At 39.4% G+C, this 19411-nt stretch overlaps 1 protein-coding gene across 1 annotated transcript; it reads left to right on the forward strand.

The window, feature by feature from the left end:
- The first annotated feature begins 395 nt into the window (after positions 1–395).
- Positions 396–18273, forward strand: LOC111343524 (phospholipid-transporting ATPase VA). Its single transcript, XM_088732510.1, has 18 exons — positions 396–928; positions 4480–4681; positions 5443–5531; positions 6064–6170; positions 6962–7093; positions 8899–9038; positions 9252–9507; positions 10284–10360; positions 10678–11505; positions 12347–12577; positions 12782–12862; positions 12954–13205; positions 14053–14310; positions 14825–15025; positions 15644–15724; positions 16399–16503; positions 16936–17114; positions 17726–18273. The coding sequence occupies exons 1-18, from the start codon at positions 555–557 to the stop codon at positions 17874–17876; spliced, it is 3744 nt and encodes a 1247-aa protein (XP_088588636.1). The 5' UTR covers positions 396–554; the 3' UTR covers positions 17877–18273.
- Positions 18274–19411: the final 1138 nt, after the last annotated feature.

A 19411-nucleotide genomic window follows, 5' to 3' on the forward strand; every position in this document is an offset into this window, starting at 1 on the left:
GTCATTTGCCCATGTGTAGATCAATATTCCACTGATAACAGCCGGTAGCTGATACGGTAACTGCGATTTTACTCGTCTGGCCATGTTTGCCATCCCCTTCGTTATCCCTGCAAATGCACGTTGTTCGAATGGAGACAAGGAGTACGTGATTATGTTCTTGGCGTTAGTTAGCATTCCAAATTTTCGACCCATCTTGAACCAGAAGCGCCCACACAAGGAAGGTTCACCACTGGAAAGCAGTTTTAACGTTAACACGAAACAAACCAATATGGCGTTCAAGGCTCGCTATGGAGCATGGGATCGTACACCGACACAATCTCCGAATGATATCTGGAGGTTTCCGACAAGGTCCGATTATTGACGACAACTGATATTAGTTATTGCGGGCTCGCGGGAACTTGTCTGCACGTCAACGAACGTCAGATGAGTTCCGCTTTCGCGTGACGGTCGCTAGTGGAAGAGTCATTCGTTTGATTCAAGATTTTCTGACCTTGTGATGTAACCAATTCATAGATTTACTTTTTTAGAGGGCGTTTGGACCTCAACTTGCCGGCATGCGAAGGAGAAAGAGGAGTTTAGGCGAGCGTTACCGGCTGGTTGTCCCAAAACATGCCCAAAGTAAAGAATGTCTCAACAACATTCATTCAAAATACAATCTTGGCAATTCGATCAAGACCACCAAGTATTCACTTTGGTCCTTTCTTCCAAAGAACCTATTCGAGCAATTTCACCGATTTGCGAACATCTACTTCTTGGCGATCATTATTTTAAATTTGATTCCTGAAATTAATGCCTTTGGGAAATACATCGCAATGGTACCTTTAATATTCGTCCTATCGGTGACGGCGATAAAAGATTTATATGAAGATCGGAGAAGGTACAAATCGGATAAAGCGGTGAATAATAATATCTGCCATGTTTTTAACAGGTGAGGATTTTTATTTCTTGTATTTGGTATTTTTTTTTCTTTTGTTGCTGGCCTTGGGTTAACACAGTTGCATATTTTATTAAGTCGACGTGGACCTTTTTCAAATCTCTTGCTTAGAAGAAAATATTCTAAGCTGAAGCTAAGTATGTGTATTATAGTTTCATATCATACTAGAATCGTTTAGAGAGTGACATATTGGAAAGTGGCTTTCTCTGTCAAGATTTCTCTCATTAGGTTGACATATTATAGTACAGGAGATTACAGTGCTTGAATGATGTGGACTGCAACATACAATATACAAAGATCTAGACTTTTGATAAGTAAACATCTGCCCACACACTTAAGTAATTTTTAATGAGCGGAGTACGGGTCCTCATGACAAGGCAGGAAAAAAACCAAACTACAGTTAACCTTCACGTTAACACAAAGCTTCTTTTTCCTTGTAATTTGAGTAAAATTGCATCCATTTCCTTCTGATACTGTGAAATAAATGATGCTTGGTGAAAGGGTAATGCTTGCCCGTGGCCGTGGCTAATGTAGTTTACCCCCTCAAAAGATGTTTGTCAAAATAGCGTGGCACTCAAAATATAACAAAGATTTGGGATCAAAGGATCAACTTATGAAGCCATAAGGTTTTTTTTTTCGCCTAAGTCAAAAACTTCTATTTACTATTCAAGCAGAGTTTACAGTGGAATCCCGATTTCTCGAACCTCCAGGGGAAACGCAAATTGGTTCGAGAAATCGGGAGTTCGAGAAATCGGGGGTGAAATTACAAGTGAAGCAAATCCAAGGGAAACAAGGTTTGGTTCGAGATATATTGGGTGGTTCGTGAAACCGAGGGTTCGAGAAATCGGGATTCCGCTATCTACATTCTTCTGATTTAAGAGAAAATTATTAATTCACAGAATCACGTCAAAATGAAACATAAGATGCTAAGTCTCTATTTAAAGCATGGAAAAATGAAAAAGCAATTTTACACATTCCATGAAAGATCTCTCTTACTGGATCTGCAAATTTTCCAAATTGTGATGTGTTACTAATCCAATTTAATCACGCCTGGTGTTTTTTATTTGAATGGACTTCTTAGAAAAAAAAATGCTTGTGTGAAATTAGTAAATTACATATTAATTACAGGTTGACGTAGTCTACTTCAGCCAATTTTAATAGCAGCTTGACTTCCAATCTTTCTAGGTGTAAAAATTTGATGTGTTGTGTTTGGATAATTAATGCATGGTTGGCCAGTATTTGACTCAAGGGAATGGTTTCATCTTCCAAAAGTGAAATCAAACAGAAACCAACAAAAGTCACTTGATTTAGAATAGATTGATGTAATAATACTTCATAGTTTTTTTGGACCAAGGCTGAAAACATTATGACATGTTAAAATATGATATGTGGAAGCCATAGAATATAGCTAATGACTACATGTACAGTTGAACCTTGATTATCCAGACTTGTTGGGACCAGACAAAAATTAATACTCTAGCTAAGCGAGGGTCAGGATAATTGAGAATATGAATATTAATGAGGAACAAAAAATGATTAAATTAACCCATTAATGGCCGCAGCTTTTGTGGAAAACTGTGTTTTGAAGCTAGTCCAGCAGATTTCGGGTCACTGTTGGGGTTTTAAAAGCTCTAACTTACCAAAAACCACTTGACAGCTCGTGCACTCGACGGCCTTTCGATCCAAATGCAAAATGGCGGCCTGAAAATCTCGGGCACGCGCAGAGAGCAAAATTTCGACTTAGTTTTTGGGTTGAAAAGTCACGCCCCACTTACGACTTCTACTTTTCTCTCTTTCTCCTGCCCTTTTTTTCCCCTCTCCTTGCCTAAAGTTTCTCCTCACTTGCTGGAAATTGAGTAGGCTTCATTTTGGTGTAGAGATTTTTCAGAAACTACTCATTATTTTCAAAGCACATGCTCGGAAAGGTAGGTGGGTAGTGAAACACGATCTTCGTGCAGATTTTCCAGTCAAAGTGACACGGTTTTTTGGCTATTTCTCCAATCTCCTCCACTCAATTGCGCTCATTCTGGTATCGTCTGCAAGATATTTTCAACCCGTTCAAGTACATGCTCAAATTCGTGCTCCAGAGTTAAAATTGATGATGTCACAGGGCGTAGAAAGGGTGTGGGTCCCCATGGGCGCATACGGGCGCACTGGACGTTAATGGGTTAAGAAAGCGACATTTAATCGTGAAACAAAACATTTACAAATCCTCTTGAAAAAAAATATGGTTGCCGAATGAGCCAATAGAGCACGAAATCTAGATCTCATTCAAAATTTCTGTATTGGTTACAATGCATGTGGGTGCTAGTTTTGCTTTTTGAAAGCAAAACATGCAAACTTGTCTTTACTTCACTTTTCAACGCCCTAGTTTAGGAAAGAATATGGCTAGGGGACGTGATCATGACCAATAAATTCCATGACAAAATTATGACCAGAAAAAAAGTGGGGGTAATCGAGAAATCCAGATAATCAAGGTCCGGGTAATTGAGATTTAACTGTACAGCAATAGGAGATACCATTACAGGGTTCTCATTAAGTGCTGGCAGCAGGCTAAAAAACCGGCTACTTTAAATGTAGAGCCGCCTACTTTTTCGGTGATAAGCTTGTCTCCTTATTTTGTATCTACATGTATATTTCAAAGTTAAAAATGGCGTGAATCAAACGAGTAATACTTGAAAGCCGTTTTCAGCAGCAAAACGTATTACACAATGCCAATGCGCGCCTCCTACCTTCTGCAAAATTCCGCTAATAATAATAATAATAATAAACAGTTTAACGTGGAGAAACACTTAGCTAGAAGCTAGTTCACAGGTTTTCCACAAAAGCAACTTAAACAAATAATTCAAATTGAAAATACCGGTGACCGGTGTTTGTGATCAACAAGTGTGGTGTAGCGTTCAGCCTGTTAGAAGAAGGCATGAATTCTTAGTATGTAATTAGTATAGAGTACCCATAAGTAAAAGAAAACCCACTTCAAGCCAGCCTGGAATTGATCAATATTTCTGTAAATCACGAAAAACAGAAAGCCAGGTAGATGAAGGCGAGAAAACTACTGCCTTTTTTGGGGTGTAGTCTGGTCCCATTATTAGGATTCCAAGAAAAGAAAGATGTTCAGTAAAATTTATGGTTGTCTCTGATAAAAAAAATATTTCTTAAAACCAAATTTGCTTGCCGCAAAGCTCAAAACAGCAAATCTAACCCTCTATATTTTGAAGTTTTTCGGAGGGAGCATGCTGCCAGACCCCCCCCCCCCTAGAGGCTCATGCCTGTGGTACTCACTTCTCCCGCCACCTACTTTTGCGTTTCAGCCGTCTACATCAAAACTTCTTGAGAACCCTGCCATTATCAGCTAGTGAAAATAAAATTATCAAACGGCCAACCAATTAGCAGTAACAGACAGTTGTTTAAGCTTCACCATAATTCAGGTACAAGCATTCTGCACAAGCAAATGTAAATCCTTTTCGTATCTTTCCATGTGGAAATGAAATGTATCCTATATAATTGTTGTGGTGATTACAAACCTTCTTTTTTGTATGTTTTAGTGAGGCTAGGGAATATCAACAAGTCAAATGGAAAAAGGTAGTAGTTGGAGACTTTGTGAGGCTTAGAAGTGATGAGAGCGTCCCATCAGATATTCTGTTACTTAACACAAGTGATGACAATTCTATTTGCCACATCGAAACTGCTAACCTTGATGGAGAAACCAATTTGAAGCAAAGAGAAGTGGTGAAAGGACTTCATGTGGTATGTTTAGATTTCTATTTGATTGTTTTTGCTTGATACTGAGCTGAATAAATCTAGTTAATGGTTTTCCTTTCTTTAACCATTTCACTCCCAAGATCTCATTTATTTATTACTTCTCCTAAGTTACCATCTTACATACCATTCTTATAATGCTGGTTTTAAGATTTGCTATTGGATCAATTCACAATTCACCTAAATAATATTTTCTTTATTCTCATCACTTGTCTGCTTAATATTGTATCAAGATTGTGGGGAGAAACTCTGTCTTGATCACCTAATGGGATTGAAAGGGTCAATCTTTGAAAGCCTAAGAGTAAATCCCCCTGCAAAAGTAATCTCTCCTCGCAGTAATATTGCTGAATCATTCAATGCAATCATGAAACTAAAGGAAATGATCCTAAATCTAAGAAGCTTTCATTCGATTGTCAAACAAATTCTCCTTGTCAGTACCAAAGCAAATGTATAGAGAAGATAATGGACAACGTGAAAACTGATGTTAGGGTATAAAAGGGTTTAAGATATTTTCCAAATTAGTTGAATTTCTGTTTTGAAATTTGTTTTGGACAGATCATGAAAATAAATGTATAGAAAGAGATTAACATCCAAACTGGTTTAAAAAATTTTAATCTTAATTTGCATGTTTGTAAGGGTCGTTGAATGGTTCTTATTAGCCTTGGCAAGCATATAGTAGGTTTACCAAATATGTACCTGCTATTGGATTTATCTTCAAATTCTCTTATTTTTATTTATTGTGTTCACAGGGAAATTCTAGATTTTCCCCAGAACAGTTCGAATTTAAACTCAAGTGTGAAGAGCCAAATAACCACATTCACAGATTCAATGGGACCTTGTAAGTATATTGCTTGGAGAGCAGCACTTGACTAAAATAACCGTTATGATGCATGTGACTGCTGCCAAGGGAGAAGGTAATGAATCTGATCCAACCGACGTTACCTTACCCGCTGCCAAGGGTTAGCTGCCAGAAGGTTGTACTCAATCATTGCTAGCACTAGTGGTATTGGTGGGAGGCATCTGAGTGCTAGGCTTGTTCTCTGTTTGGTTTTTAGATTAATACTAAGTGTGAGAGCTTAGGGATGTAAGCTTCTTGTTAATACAGTGAAATGATGTCTACATCCACATTGAATTTGATAGTTATAGAATTGGGAGACGTCGCATCAGCAAGAAAGATGGTCAGTTTTAAGCTCAGCTGTTCAAAAAGAAGGAATCGTGTAATAGATTTACTGTCTTGCATGAGTATGAGGCATAGAAAACAAAACTTTCTGTTAACTAATACAGTAACTGTATATTCAAGTTTATTGGACATCTGAGGTAAGATCTCAGCAGTTGTTGTATTATTTATTGGTCTCTTTTCTGCTGTTCAGATCCAATGACGAGGGAAAGGAGATTCCTGTTGGAAAGAACAATCTACTGTTGCGTGGTTGCATCCTTCGCAACACAGACTGGGCCGAGGGAATAGTTGTCTATGCAGGTGAGAAAGTGATTTTGCTTGGAAATGAATTACCAAAATCAGAGTTTAAGAAGAGGCATGAAAACTTAAATTTTCCTTCAGTTTTAAAGTATTCCAAACAATTCACTTTTTGTTTCCTTTAACTCTCTCTTTACATGTCATCAAATATGAGACAAAGGAAAATTTGAGTTAAACTAACAGAAACACCAGGTTATAAGCTGCACCTTCCCCCAAAAAATTTTTGTAACAAACCAGAGATGTAGCTTAATTGCGAAAAAATGGGGAAAATGTGCCACAAATTTGCTTAAATAAGCAATAGTCATTGAAAATTATAACTTGATACGGCAGACTAAATTCCTTTGAAATTCTCATAGGAATGAAAAAAAAAATACTGGTTGAACAATACCAGAGTAAGGTCAAACATTAGTCAATAGATATGATACCCATACTATTACAGCTAAAACTACAAGTAAGTATAGGTTTGCACATTTGATGAAGGAACCAAAACAGAGCTACTTTCTCAAGACTCCCACTTGTGATATCTCTAGGTTTCTTTTGAGGTGCATCTGATCTGCATGTGCAACTTACATGCCAGTGTGGATGGTAGTTTTGAAACAAGGAAGAATTTGAACAATTGCACTTGTCAGGCAATTTAGTGTTTTATTTAAGGAAAAGATACAGGAATAAAATTTGCCCCAAAAACTCTTGAATATTTCACCTTGCTGTCATGGGTTTTCGTAACTGAACTATTATTTATATATTTAGTGGTAACTGAGTGATTGTAAGGGATCGTTTTGTTATGTTGCTGTTAGGTCATGACACCAAAGCCCTGATGAATAACAGTGGTCCAAGATACAAGCGCAGTAAAGTGGAAAGGGATCTAAATCTAGATGTTGTTTCATGTGTTGTTATACTCTTCATTCTCTGTTTCCTTGGTGGAGTTGGTAAGAACTGTTAAAATGCTGACCTTTGTAGACTAATTATGTGCACACTAATTATGTGCATAGTAATTATGTGCAGAGTAATTATGTGCTGAGTAATTATGTGCAGTCTAATTATGTACAATGCTTAAAAAGTTTCTTAGCCCATCGCCACTTTTTCCTGAACAATAATTGACAGATATTCTTGGCACAGCTTGATGATTTCATGCACAACTCACTGCATTTCTTTGCATACAGAAAATGGTATTCATCTTGAAGTGTTGAAACAGTTCTCAACTTTTTAAAAAGATATTTCTTTTAAATCAATTTGGCAAGCCTCACACACAAACAGGTACACAAACAACACACACAAGTTGCAATAACAACAATTTAATTGACTAAGCTAAGAATATACTGGTATCATTTCAGCAATCAAGCAAAGGCCTCCAAAAAGTGATTGTTAATTATAAAACTTTGTACTTTGGGAAAAAAGCACAGTTAACATGGTAATTTACAGACTCAACATTCAACAACAAAAAATTAGTTTCCTTGCATCGCTGCTGGATGACGAAGAAGAAGAAGAAAGAAGAACTTTATTTAAGTGTCTATGTTTTTAGCTATAAGCTAATGGGGGACACTAAAAAGTTTAAAAGTCAAATACATTTACATATTTAGATAATAGTTATTTACAGTAGATAATTAAAAAGATTATAAAGTTATTTAGTTAAGTTTTAAATTTCAATGAGAGTTGAAAGGTCAACTTTTCTTATGTTCTTCTTGAACGAATTTAGAGTTTGTATCGTTCTTAGGTGTCTTGGTAACTTTGACCAGATGAGAGGTCCCATATATTTAATAGAATTCCTACCAAATCTTACAGTTTCGAATCTTGGCAGTTTGAAGTCACTGTTCCGTAAATTATACTGAGTGTTCTTTATATTAAATAAGTCAGAAATATTCTCGGGTATGAGACCATGTTTCACCTTGAATATTACCTGTGGCAGCAGAGGTAAGGAGGACATTATGTTGAGCAGCATACCTTGGGCAATACGAAAAGAAGTGTTTCGCTAATTCAGAGCCAAAACTGCACTCACAAATAGGTGACACACAACTATACTATCATTGCATGAAAAACTTTTGACCTCCTCTCACATGTTCTGATGGTGTATGTCTCTCCTGGTGGGAGACAGTGACCTAATGGTTATTTCACCACAATTAGCAGTAATGTTGCAATCTGATTGACCAATTTGCCATTGCCAATAAGGTTACCGACAATGCTGCTCATGTCAAAATTGTCATGCAACATGTCATGCACTGAAAGAATTGTTTTACCAGTATTCAACACTGATATCATGGTAGTGAACAAATGGACAGTGGTTTAGCATTGTCTGTATTCTTAGAGATAACAACATTCATCATCACAGTGGTCAAAATTTGTTGTGCACTCACAAGGCGCAGCTGTGATGATGAATATCGCTGTTGATAATTGTATATACAGACCATGCTAAACTGGGATTGATTTGTGAAATGCATTGAACTCTGGATTGTGAAGTCCAGGTTGGAGACCAAGACAGGTCAATGTTCTCAGTGTTCTTGGGAAAAATACCCTATATGCTTCTCTCCACCCCTGAGTGTAAATGAATATCGGCAAATTTTTAGGGAAGCCTGAGGAAATGCTGGGGCTTAACCCTGCAATAGACTAGCATCTTGTCCAGAGGGGAGCTGTAATACTCCTAGTCGCTTTATGCTAAGGAAACCAGGATATGTTACAGCTGGGTACCCCACTTGGCTGGAGAACAGACTTACACTCTACCTTCATGTCTCTCTCACAGGTTGTGGGTTTTGGACAGACAGAAATGGTTTCTTCAACAGACACTTCACACCTGGTTCTACTGATGCTGATCAGCCATTTGTGAGAAAACCAGTGACGGAAGGGTTTATCAGATTCTGGACATTTGTCATAATTTTACAGGTTCACTTTTTATTTGCAATAAGTACATGTGTGATAACTTGTTTTATGAACTGTGGTGATTCCTTATGTGACCATAACCGGTACACTGAAATTGCTCCTTTTTGCACCAATTAATGTAATTTACTCGAACTTGTCATCTACAGTTTTACATGACTTGTACAGAGAATATCTTAAGCTGGTGTGTTTGCGCTGAATGCATTTTTGTACCCTCAGGTCCTAATCCCAATCTCCCTCTATGTTTCTATGGAAGTTGTCAAGTTGTTCCAAGTGTATTTCATCTCTAATGACCTTGAACTGTACTATGCTGAAATGGATCAACCAGTTTTATGTCGTGCACTGAACATTAATGAGGATCTAGGACAGATCAAGTTTGTCTTCTCAGACAAGACAGGAACTCTGACTGAAAACAAAATGGTATTCAAGAGATGTACCATTGGTGGAAGAAACTTTTCTCACGGGGACAAACTTGGTAAGAATTTTGTGTACAAAAGGTGTGTGGTAGGGAGTCACTCAATATACTGTATGATCATCCTTAATTATTTGGTCCTTCTATTCCAAACTGGCCATGTCTTTTGCCAGAAAATTTACATGTCTCCTAAAGGGTCAGCTTAGGGTTAAGATTAGGGTCAGAGGTATGAACAAGCAACATTGCTATCCATATTGCGGTTAGTGAAAATTGTTTTCAACCACAATCCCTTCTCTGGACCCGGATCAACACTCAAGGTCTCCAGACCAACACTCAAGGTCTTAAAATAATTGAGAAGAATTTGCTACCTTTCTATAACATGAAGAAATGGTTAGATATTCTAGTCTTCTCGGATAGGGACGAATAAATGGAGGTCCCGTCTCCTGCAGGGTTTGGGGTAGGAGACGTCAATTTCCCGTGCACGAGATTACTGTGTGATGGATGTCCTCCCCTGGGGTGGGATGGGTGGGTTTATTCATTGAGTGTAAAGCGCTGTTGATCTGTCATTGTAAATAGTGCTCTATAAGAAATAAATTATTATCATTATTATTAAGTCAGAGTTCCAAAGGATTCTTAGATTATCCTTTTCAGTTTTTCATCTTGTATTGCCCCAGTTGTTTTTCAATTATTTTTCCTTGTTCTTTAAGGGAGGGGATGTTTACGATCATTCCTGGCAAGTAGATCATGTCACGTACTTAAAAAATTTTGTACACTTTAATCTGGCTGATTTATTATTGATTCAAGCTATTTAATGTCTGTTTCATTGCCACGATTGATAGGGTCAGATCTTACCGATGCTGCACCGTCATCATCAGATGCTGATCAAATGTACCATCAAATTTCTGATGAATCAAATGTGAGTAAATTATTATAACTTACTGACATTTGGTAATCCACGTTGCAAGAGAGCCATTTTGCAGTGGTCAGCTTGGGCTGTCACAGTTAAGAAAAAAGGTGAAGCCAGTGTCATTTCTCATGCAATGACTGGCATTTCTCTTCAATGATAGTGTACAGCTATGGTCAGAGACAAATTGAAATTATTTTATCTGTGGTTGCAAGTTTTTTTTTTTTCCTTTCCTTCTCCAATTTTTCATGGCTTGCTTGAGAAGGACAACTTTCTTGCAGTGCATGGAAGCTTATGTTAATGCTTAATTTAACTGTTCCACTCTGCAGGGTGGTGAACTTTACTGGGATAAAGAACTTGCACAAGTAGTAGAATCGAACGGGAGGAATAACTATCACTGTGGGCCACAAAGTTCTTACTTGAGAGAATTTTTCATTTTACTCGCTATTTGCAATACTGTGGTTGTAACAAGGAAGTCTAAAGGGACTTCAAATAACAGCGCGTCACCAACAGATCAAACCGATTTACCCCACAATCCAGATAATAAACACGTCCCTGTAGATTTAGGCGAGTATAGTTCTTGGAACAATCACCTTATTCCAGACTCAAATTCCGCGCATGGCAACCTGGGTGTGTCGGCAACACCTGTGAAAACTTCTCTAGAAAGGTCATCTAAACGACTTAAAAGCCCTGGATCTCTTATAGAAGCTGCGGTTGAACAAAGTACAGCAAATGACGAAATTGTGTATGAGGCAGAGTCTCCTGATGAGGCCGCACTTGTGAAGGCCGCCCACTTGTATGGCTATAAACTTCTAAGTCGTAGTCCTGATAAAGTTACGTTGTATATTCCTGGCGAGGGTGAAGTGGCTTACGAAATATTGCACGTACTGCCGTTTGATTCTTCACGTAAGCGCATGTCAATTATCGTGCGCCGACAGGATGACAGTAGCATAGTATTATATTGCAAGGGAGCTGATTCAGCTGTGCTCCCAAAGCTTGAACGAGCCAATCAACAGTTCCAAGGGGACGATGTTGATGCTGGTGAAGGGTCATGGGCGGCTAGGAGTAGAAGTAGGGGATCTTTAGTGGAGGAGACGTCGTGTCACTTGGATCTTTATGCCAGGGATGGGCTAAGGACCCTGTGTATGGCCAGAAGGGTGAGTCATGTATTATACTTCTTTGCTGAAGATTGGAACAGCTCAATAAAGTGAGATTGTTGTCATATGAGTAAGACTGTTAAGACTATAGCATAATGCCTTTCATGACCGCGTATTGTGGGAAAAAGAACACAGGGGTCCGTAGCGTCTAACACTTTTCAGTTGGCTTAATAACGGAAAGGTTATTGCTGACTTGGAGAAATAGAACCTCCTTTACTGACGAGAGTCAGTCGAATTCTATAAACAGTGCTGCGCAAACTTTTGAAGATTGTAGACGAAGAGTAATAAACTGCTTTACACAAAAAGAAATATGCACTGATTTCGAAGGCCCCCTTCTAACACTCACGCCCATACGGTGGTAGTGATTAAAGTAGACAAAAGTTTTACTCAAATTGTAGTCGACTAGGAATTCATGTGAAGATATTGGAGGACAAATGATGCAGCGTCTACCTATGCTATCGTGCGGTATGAAAGTTTGCAAGAGCAATACTATGCAGATTGGCGAATTTTTGTATGTTGTGCAGGAACATTGACAAAAAGTCGTTTAGCAAATTTTTTTTCCTGCGAAAAGTTATTTTCGTGACGCAAGGACGTTCTGCAAAATCTGCAGAAATTGAAACTCATAAAACTTCCATGCTGTATAATAGACATACCTTAGGCTAATTAGGGTCCTCAGCATTTTTCATTTTCAATACTGAGCGACCCACTGGAATATCTGCGCAGAACATATGCACGACAGGAATTGATTGAAAAGAAATCGCGAAGCCGTCTTTGTTAAAACATGAAGGGTTGTGAGGATAATTATACTCGGGCCTAAACATCATATCTACTGTTGTTTCAGGATTTAGCCACTGGTGATTACGAAGAATGGCTGGAACAACACAGGCATGCCGAAACAGCTATTCACGACAGAGAGAGGCTCCTTCGAGAGTCAGCCCACAAGTTAGAATGTAACTTGGAGCTCCTTGGTGCCACTGGCATCGAGGACCGTTTACAAGATGGTGTCCCTGAGACCATTGCCATGTTACGTGAGGCAGGCCTTAAAGTTTGGGTCCTCACAGGAGATAAACAGGTTATTGAAAGATGAAACTATGACCAGATACTCGGTTAGCGTGTCTGGTCTTTAGACCACTTTCGTTTTGAACGTATCACCAGGACTAACCAGCCGACAAAAAGACTCGCAGGCTGGTTGACTTACTCACAGATTAATTGAGTTCTTGTCTTGTGTCTCACTAGTCATTCAAATTGAATTAACGCTAGCTGTAATTTTATCTAGGAAACAGCAATTAATGTGGGGCATTCCTGCAAACTTTTGGACACTACAATGCAGAAGGTCATTTTGAACGCGAAAACCAAGGTATACTTTCATTATTTATTTGTTTTATATTGCACTTGTTTGTCAGTCCAAGAACAAAGAAAAAATCATAACGTTTCATTTTTCCCGGCAGGCGGAATGTGAGGACCAGATCACATCTTGGCTTGCGCATTTTCAGTCTGAAGTCATGAGTATTGCTAGCGACCATTCTTCTAACACAGTGTCAGGCCGTATCAACGCACCTGTGAATGACAGATCAGTCGGACTCGTAATTGACGGACGGACACTCATGTTTGCGCTCGAAGAACCTTTAAAGATAAAGTTCTTGGACTTAGCCAGACACTGTCAGGCGGTTCTCTGTTGTAGAGCTACTCCATTACAAAAGGTTAGTTCATGTTCGTGATGTTTTTTAAAGTTCTAAACCCAATTCTGGCTGATGTTGTCGATGATGTAAACTCATACAACAGACGATACAATGTGGGTAATAAAAATAAGGTATTACCTTACTTTTAAGGGTACTTCACTCTTTTGGTTCGGCCAATAATTTGAACCTTGGAGTAATAGTTGTTGTAAAGTCCTATCTTCCAGATGAGAGTAATCTTGTTAAGGACGAACTGAAGGACTGTATTCAAGAGAAGTAAACAGGGACCTCAAGTAAACCACAATGGCAACCCTATTTCTAATTGGCAGAAAAATAGCTCAACGCCGGTTTGCGTTTTAAACGTTCGTGCATTTTTTTAGCCGTCCTCTGCAAAACAGCAATGTGAAATAACAAGAATTTACGCGGTCTGAGAACGGAATCCTCGAAGGGAAATTATTTACGTTTCCATTTAAAACTTAACGCTGCTCTCATACGTTACGCTGATGTTGAGCTGTGGCGCCCTAAAGATGGTAATCGTATGCAGCCATTCGCTGTTTTCTAACGAGATCCATACATTTATTTTTAATCGAAGTCTTGCTCGGTGTTGCCGTCTTGACTGCTTAAGGTCCCTAATGATACATGTCAGGATCGCCTGACTTCCACGGATCTAAGCTGATCAACCACAACCGTCGTATGTTCGTATGGTGTTGGAGTCTTACAGCAAATAACATTACCGTGACGGCAAAACTTATCGTATGGATCGAGAACAATCCTCTCTAATCGTTGACCCGAAAAGTTCTTGCTTCACGTTATTCTAGTATTGACTTCTTTCTATACCCCCAGTTAAGCCTCTGTATGTTTTGGGTTTCAGTCTGCAGTTGTCCAGCTGGTCAGAAATGGACTAAAGACAATGACGTTAGCAATTGGTGATGGTGCTAATGACGTAAGTATGATACAAATGGCGGACGTGGGAGTTGGAATTTCGGGACAAGAAGGAATGCAGGCTGTCATGGCCAGCGACTTCGCCATTGGTCGGTTTAAATTCCTTTCTCGCCTCTTATTGGTCCATGGTCACTGGTGCTATGATCGAATCTCCAAGATGTTTCTTTATTTCTTCTTCAAGAATGCTGTAAGTCAGCAATAAATTAAACCTTAGCCTTGTTGTTTAATGACTGGAAAGGAAGGAAAATCGATTTCAGTCAATTTTATTAGTGATTATGGACCGAGCATTATTAATTGCATTATTAATCGCCTCCGAGGTCCGAAGATGTTGATTGTGTCACGGAAAAACCTATCTTATCCCCCCGTTAGGAACCCCTCACTCAGTGGCAGTTAATCAGCAGTCAATTTTCTATAATCCCCCTATATACTCTGTTTGCGACGACTGATCCCCGTCTGTCCCCAAATTCCTCTGCCTCCCCACCCCACTCCCCCACCCCGGCGAAAAAATGGTGCTGCTCTCTTATTGAATAAAATGTCAGCTGGAATGTGAGTGATTTCTCATGTATTACCACGTGATACCAACAAAAAAGAAAGTGCCCGATAGACATAGCGGTCCCTTGTTAAACGATGGGTAAAAAACATAAATATTTGCGGTTATTTACGTGAAATATGGCCGCCCTGCATTTCCTTTTTCCTTTCAGATGTTTGTGCTCGTTCTGTTCTGGTTCCAACTGTACAACGGTTTTTCGGGTTCAAATGCTATTGACGACTTATCTCTAATCCTCTTCAATCTCGCGTTCACGACTGTGCCTCCGGTAATTTGTGGAGTCCTGGATAAAGATGTTCCGGATCCAATGTTGACTGCAAAGCCTTCTCTTTACAAATCCGGACAGAATAGCGAGGTACAGATCAACAGAATGCCACTTTTTGTGCAGCTGTAATCGAAGTATTCCCCGTGTTGTGAAGATCTATTTAGATAAACCATATTTAGAAACACCAGGCACTCAGAGTTCCCTTTTAAAATACATGTGGGGAACATATTGGCCATGAGATGTGCGTCGTGGACTCTGGATTGGGAGGTGTGGGTTCGAGCTCCCATTACCGCGTTGTGATCTTGAGAAGGACCCATTCCTCTCACTGGTTTTCTCTTCACCCAGGAGTAGGAGTGGTAACGGGTGAACTATTAGTGAAACGTGACAGTTTTCGTAAGGGAGCAAAGGGGAGAGGGGAAGTGTGGTCTCTAACGATGGACTAGCACCCGTTCAAAAGCAGTTGTGTTACTCCTGGTCGTTTCGTGTTACAGACACGTGGTTAAACTCCGCGGTTTAAGGCATTATACTCGCAAGACTTACTCTTAAACTGAGTATGCCTGAGCATATATTATGCCCCTCTTGAGGAGGGACTAATTAAATATAGATTGAACAAGCTTTTTAGCCTGCTTCCAAGGGCCCTTTGTGTCAATCATCAAGCAATGGATAAATAGTCTGAGTCTAAACTGATGATTTGTTTCTCATCTATAGTTTTACACAAGGAAGCTGTTTTGGATGACAATCTTTGATGCACTGTATGAGAGCTTAGTGGTGTTCTACGTAGCTTTCTGGGTGAGTTATATTGTATAGCGATACTGATACTGCAGTGAAGACATCTCTGAGGACTAAGGGATCTTAACAGGCGTTATGGTGCCACGACATTTACCACACAAGATACGTGTAGTTTCAAATTACAGGGAAATTAAAATGATTATGTCGTAACCACACGAAACACCTGGCAAATGGCCGAAGAGCGCTTTCGATTGAGCCGAGAAACCATGGATGCTTAGGCAAGCTTATGGTAGACTTCCAAAGAGAACTCGAATACATCTAATCTATATCAAGCATCGACGAGCGGGCGTGACCAAGTTTCAATTTGTTTTAGTTTTGAATTTGATTGGTCACGAAATTTGTTCTATAACAGAGAGTTGAGAGAATTATCTTGTGCAAACCGGATTTCTTTCTTCACTCATTTGGACTGTTGTTCTAATCAATATTGAAGAATAGGTGATTTCAAAGTTCAAACAGCAAGTGACGAATTGATTTATCAAATGATCAAATGGAGCTAATTAAGATATAGAATCTCAAAATTTTTGCTCTGATATCCAATGGCAGATTAATTCCTCTGATAAGAACTGCAAGTAACGGTCAGCAGTTTAATTCAGTAGTGTATCGATGCATTAGAGTACGTCAAGCGCAAATGAGTGGCACTGTTTTCAACTATTTTCATTTTTTATTCACTACAGGTGTATAATGGTACCGCTGCTGATATTCGCATGGTTGGGGTTACCCTTCATCAGAGTTCAGTGATAGTTGCCAACTTGTATTTAGCTCTGATCACAGCTCAGTGGGTAAGAAAAACTACGAATATTTCAACCTTCATTTCTTTTTCTCCCGACTACTCAAACTTTTCTCAACTTTTCCTTAAGTCTCGATTTGACGGGAGTCGACCATATTTATGTTAGGAAAGACTGCACAAGTGAAAAAATGCTTGTCGCCCCTTTTGATCGGCTAGCTCGGAGGTGAAAGTGTTATTCACCCAAGAGCAGCCGATAACAAACAATGACAGAGGGGTAACAACACAACTCAACAGGAACCTTAGAACACAATACGGCTGACCCAGACCCCTCAATCGGGACTCCAGTTAGCTAAGTACTAGGCAACTGTGCCTCCTAGGAGATAACACCTTAAATATCTAAGCTTAATGTAATTTCTGTCGACAACTGCCGATCTGGTTGTTACTGAAAGGCCCACTAACTCACGTTGTGTCATTTTCCCTGCAGACAATTCTACATCATGTGTTCTTATGGGGTAGCATCGCTCTCTCATTCGTCTGGTTCGCCATCTTAGGCGAATTAAGGAGCTTCTTTTGGGAGATGTACAAAGTGCCACTCGTAACCATGGCAACTAGGGAATTCTGGGCTGTTTGTGCTTTAAGTGCCGTTGCTGCTCTGTTTCCAAGGTATTATGGGATGTTTTCCGAAGTAATTTTAGTTCGTAGGGAGTTATCGGGTGAGTGATTTCAAATTAGCAGGCCGCATAGCAAGGCATACTTGAAATTACGAGTTCAATTGCACCTGACACACAAATCCGATTACCAATTAGTTGTATGCAGGGAAATAGGAATAAAACATTGTCAGAGTTCATACGTTTCTTTGGATTACTGATCAGCTTGGGTTCGATTTTCTGAAGTTTTCAATCTAGACCTGTCACCTTGCTCATTTTAGAAGTTTTCCTTGATTCTGATTGGCTAGCGAAGGAAAGGTAGGGAATGCCATTGGCATTCATTGGCCTAAAGTGCTCGATCATTATTCAAGCCTAACTGTCCGATTTCGAGTGTCTGTGTTTATACAGGCAAAATTGGCCTATTGCACCTGAGACAGCGAATTATGCCACAAATAAGGGCTGTTGAGAACCAATCGTATTCGAGCATTTTGTTATTGACACAATTATAATTCGAATTGATCTGTAATCATACAATCTCGATCTGAATACCACTATTTACAATAGTGTGAAGTACAAGCAGAGGATAATTTCTTTTTCTCTTTCTTTCTTTTTTTTTAATTAAATCAGGGTGGTGATTTCCGTGGTTCGACACACGCTTTGGCCCACAGAGATCAACAAGGCTCAACTAGAGTCAAAACGAAGGGAAGAAACACAGGGTAGTAGAACTACGTTCGTGGAACAAAGTCCTGAAATTCCGAGAACACAACTATCTGTTTAAGTGTAGTGCGACCAGGGGCGATTTACTTTGATCTGGTTCTGCGTTCTTTTCTCCCGTGAAGTATTGTTGGGAATAGCGGCTCTCGACACACACCAGGTCTTTGCAACTGAAGCTGGACAAAACAATGCAAGTGATCTATTTAGATATCTCAGTTTTGAAATTGCTCTTTCATTTTCATGGACATGCCACCATAATAAAATTCTGACCGATGGAGGTAGCCATTCACAAATATGATTTCGAATGGGTTGCAAACCTCTAAACCTTTTTCTTAGACTGTAACCTGAATTACCGGCTCGACCTACTTTGGAATTTGAAGGCTGACCACTAGAGACGTACTGTGTAATTTATCTTAGTATTCGTGAAGAGAAAAGTATATTAAATAGAGTTATTTTGCGGATACTGGTTCATTGTTACGTAATGGTACAAGACACTTGAATGGAAGGCATTGTCAAACTGACAGTGAAATTCCCCATTTCAAAAACAAGTGGGGGAGTGGGTCGAGTTCGCCGCGCAAGGTTGTCTAGGATCGTTACTCGGGACGCAATTCTTTGTTTACTACAGATTTGTGTCCCGAGTAACGATCCCAGACAAACTTTCGCGGCGAGCTCGACCCACTCCCCCGCTCGTTTTTGAAATGGGGAATAATTATGGGCACCACCATCGCGTTCAAACACGGCTTACTTTACTGCGCCTGCGTGTTGCCTTCACCCTTAACTCCTATGTGGAAAGAAAATTCTCCGAACTGACTACCGTATATTTTTTCACTAAAGCTGATTAATGTGTAGTTTATCAAAATAATATTCCCTGGTTACAAATGTGTCAAATGTTATTACTTTTCCACTTTCCCCTTCCACTCCCAAGATTTCGTCAGTAATTCCACCTATTGTCTGTCATACAATTCCTAAAATGTTAATTCTGAGAATTTGGTATATAATCAACTAATAAATAAGACCTTTATCGATATTTTTCTTTATTCTCATTACTTGTCTGCTCGATATTGCATTTGATCTCGTAAGGTAAAATTCTACCTTGGTCACTCTCGGAGTTAAAAGGGTTTATTAACCTAAGGCGTAGTTAAGAGGAGGTTCTTGGGTGCCGATTCCCATCCTTGCGCGACGGACTTCCCAGTGAAAGAGGATTGCTAGACGTTAATTTACTTAGTAAATAGAGAGATTTAGCACCGTGTTTACGTGAAACGGCAAACGTTAGTTTGCTGTTTCACGTAAAATAGCGTGAACCTTTCTCCATTAGGTTCGCATGAGTTCTTCTCATGGTGGATTTGAAGGTGCCCCTTATGACTTACAAAGAATATTTTTGGTGCTCTTTTTCCCGCTTCTACACTTATGCTCTGTGAGAGAAAAACGTGAAGGAATTCTTACGAACACGGCAAACGCGAAATAGGTTACTTTCACGTAGAAACGGCAAAGCGCAACCGGAAAATGTCAAAAATTGCGGAAAAACTAGGCCACGTGGTCACTCTTGCCGTTCACCTTTCACGTAAACGCGGTGCTAAATCTCTTCATTCTAAACCACCC

The sequence above is a fragment of the Stylophora pistillata genome, chromosome 9 (genome assembly GCF_964205215.1).
Source record: "Stylophora pistillata chromosome 9, jaStyPist1.2, whole genome shotgun sequence".
Taxonomy (NCBI): domain Eukaryota; kingdom Metazoa; phylum Cnidaria; class Anthozoa; order Scleractinia; family Pocilloporidae; genus Stylophora; species Stylophora pistillata.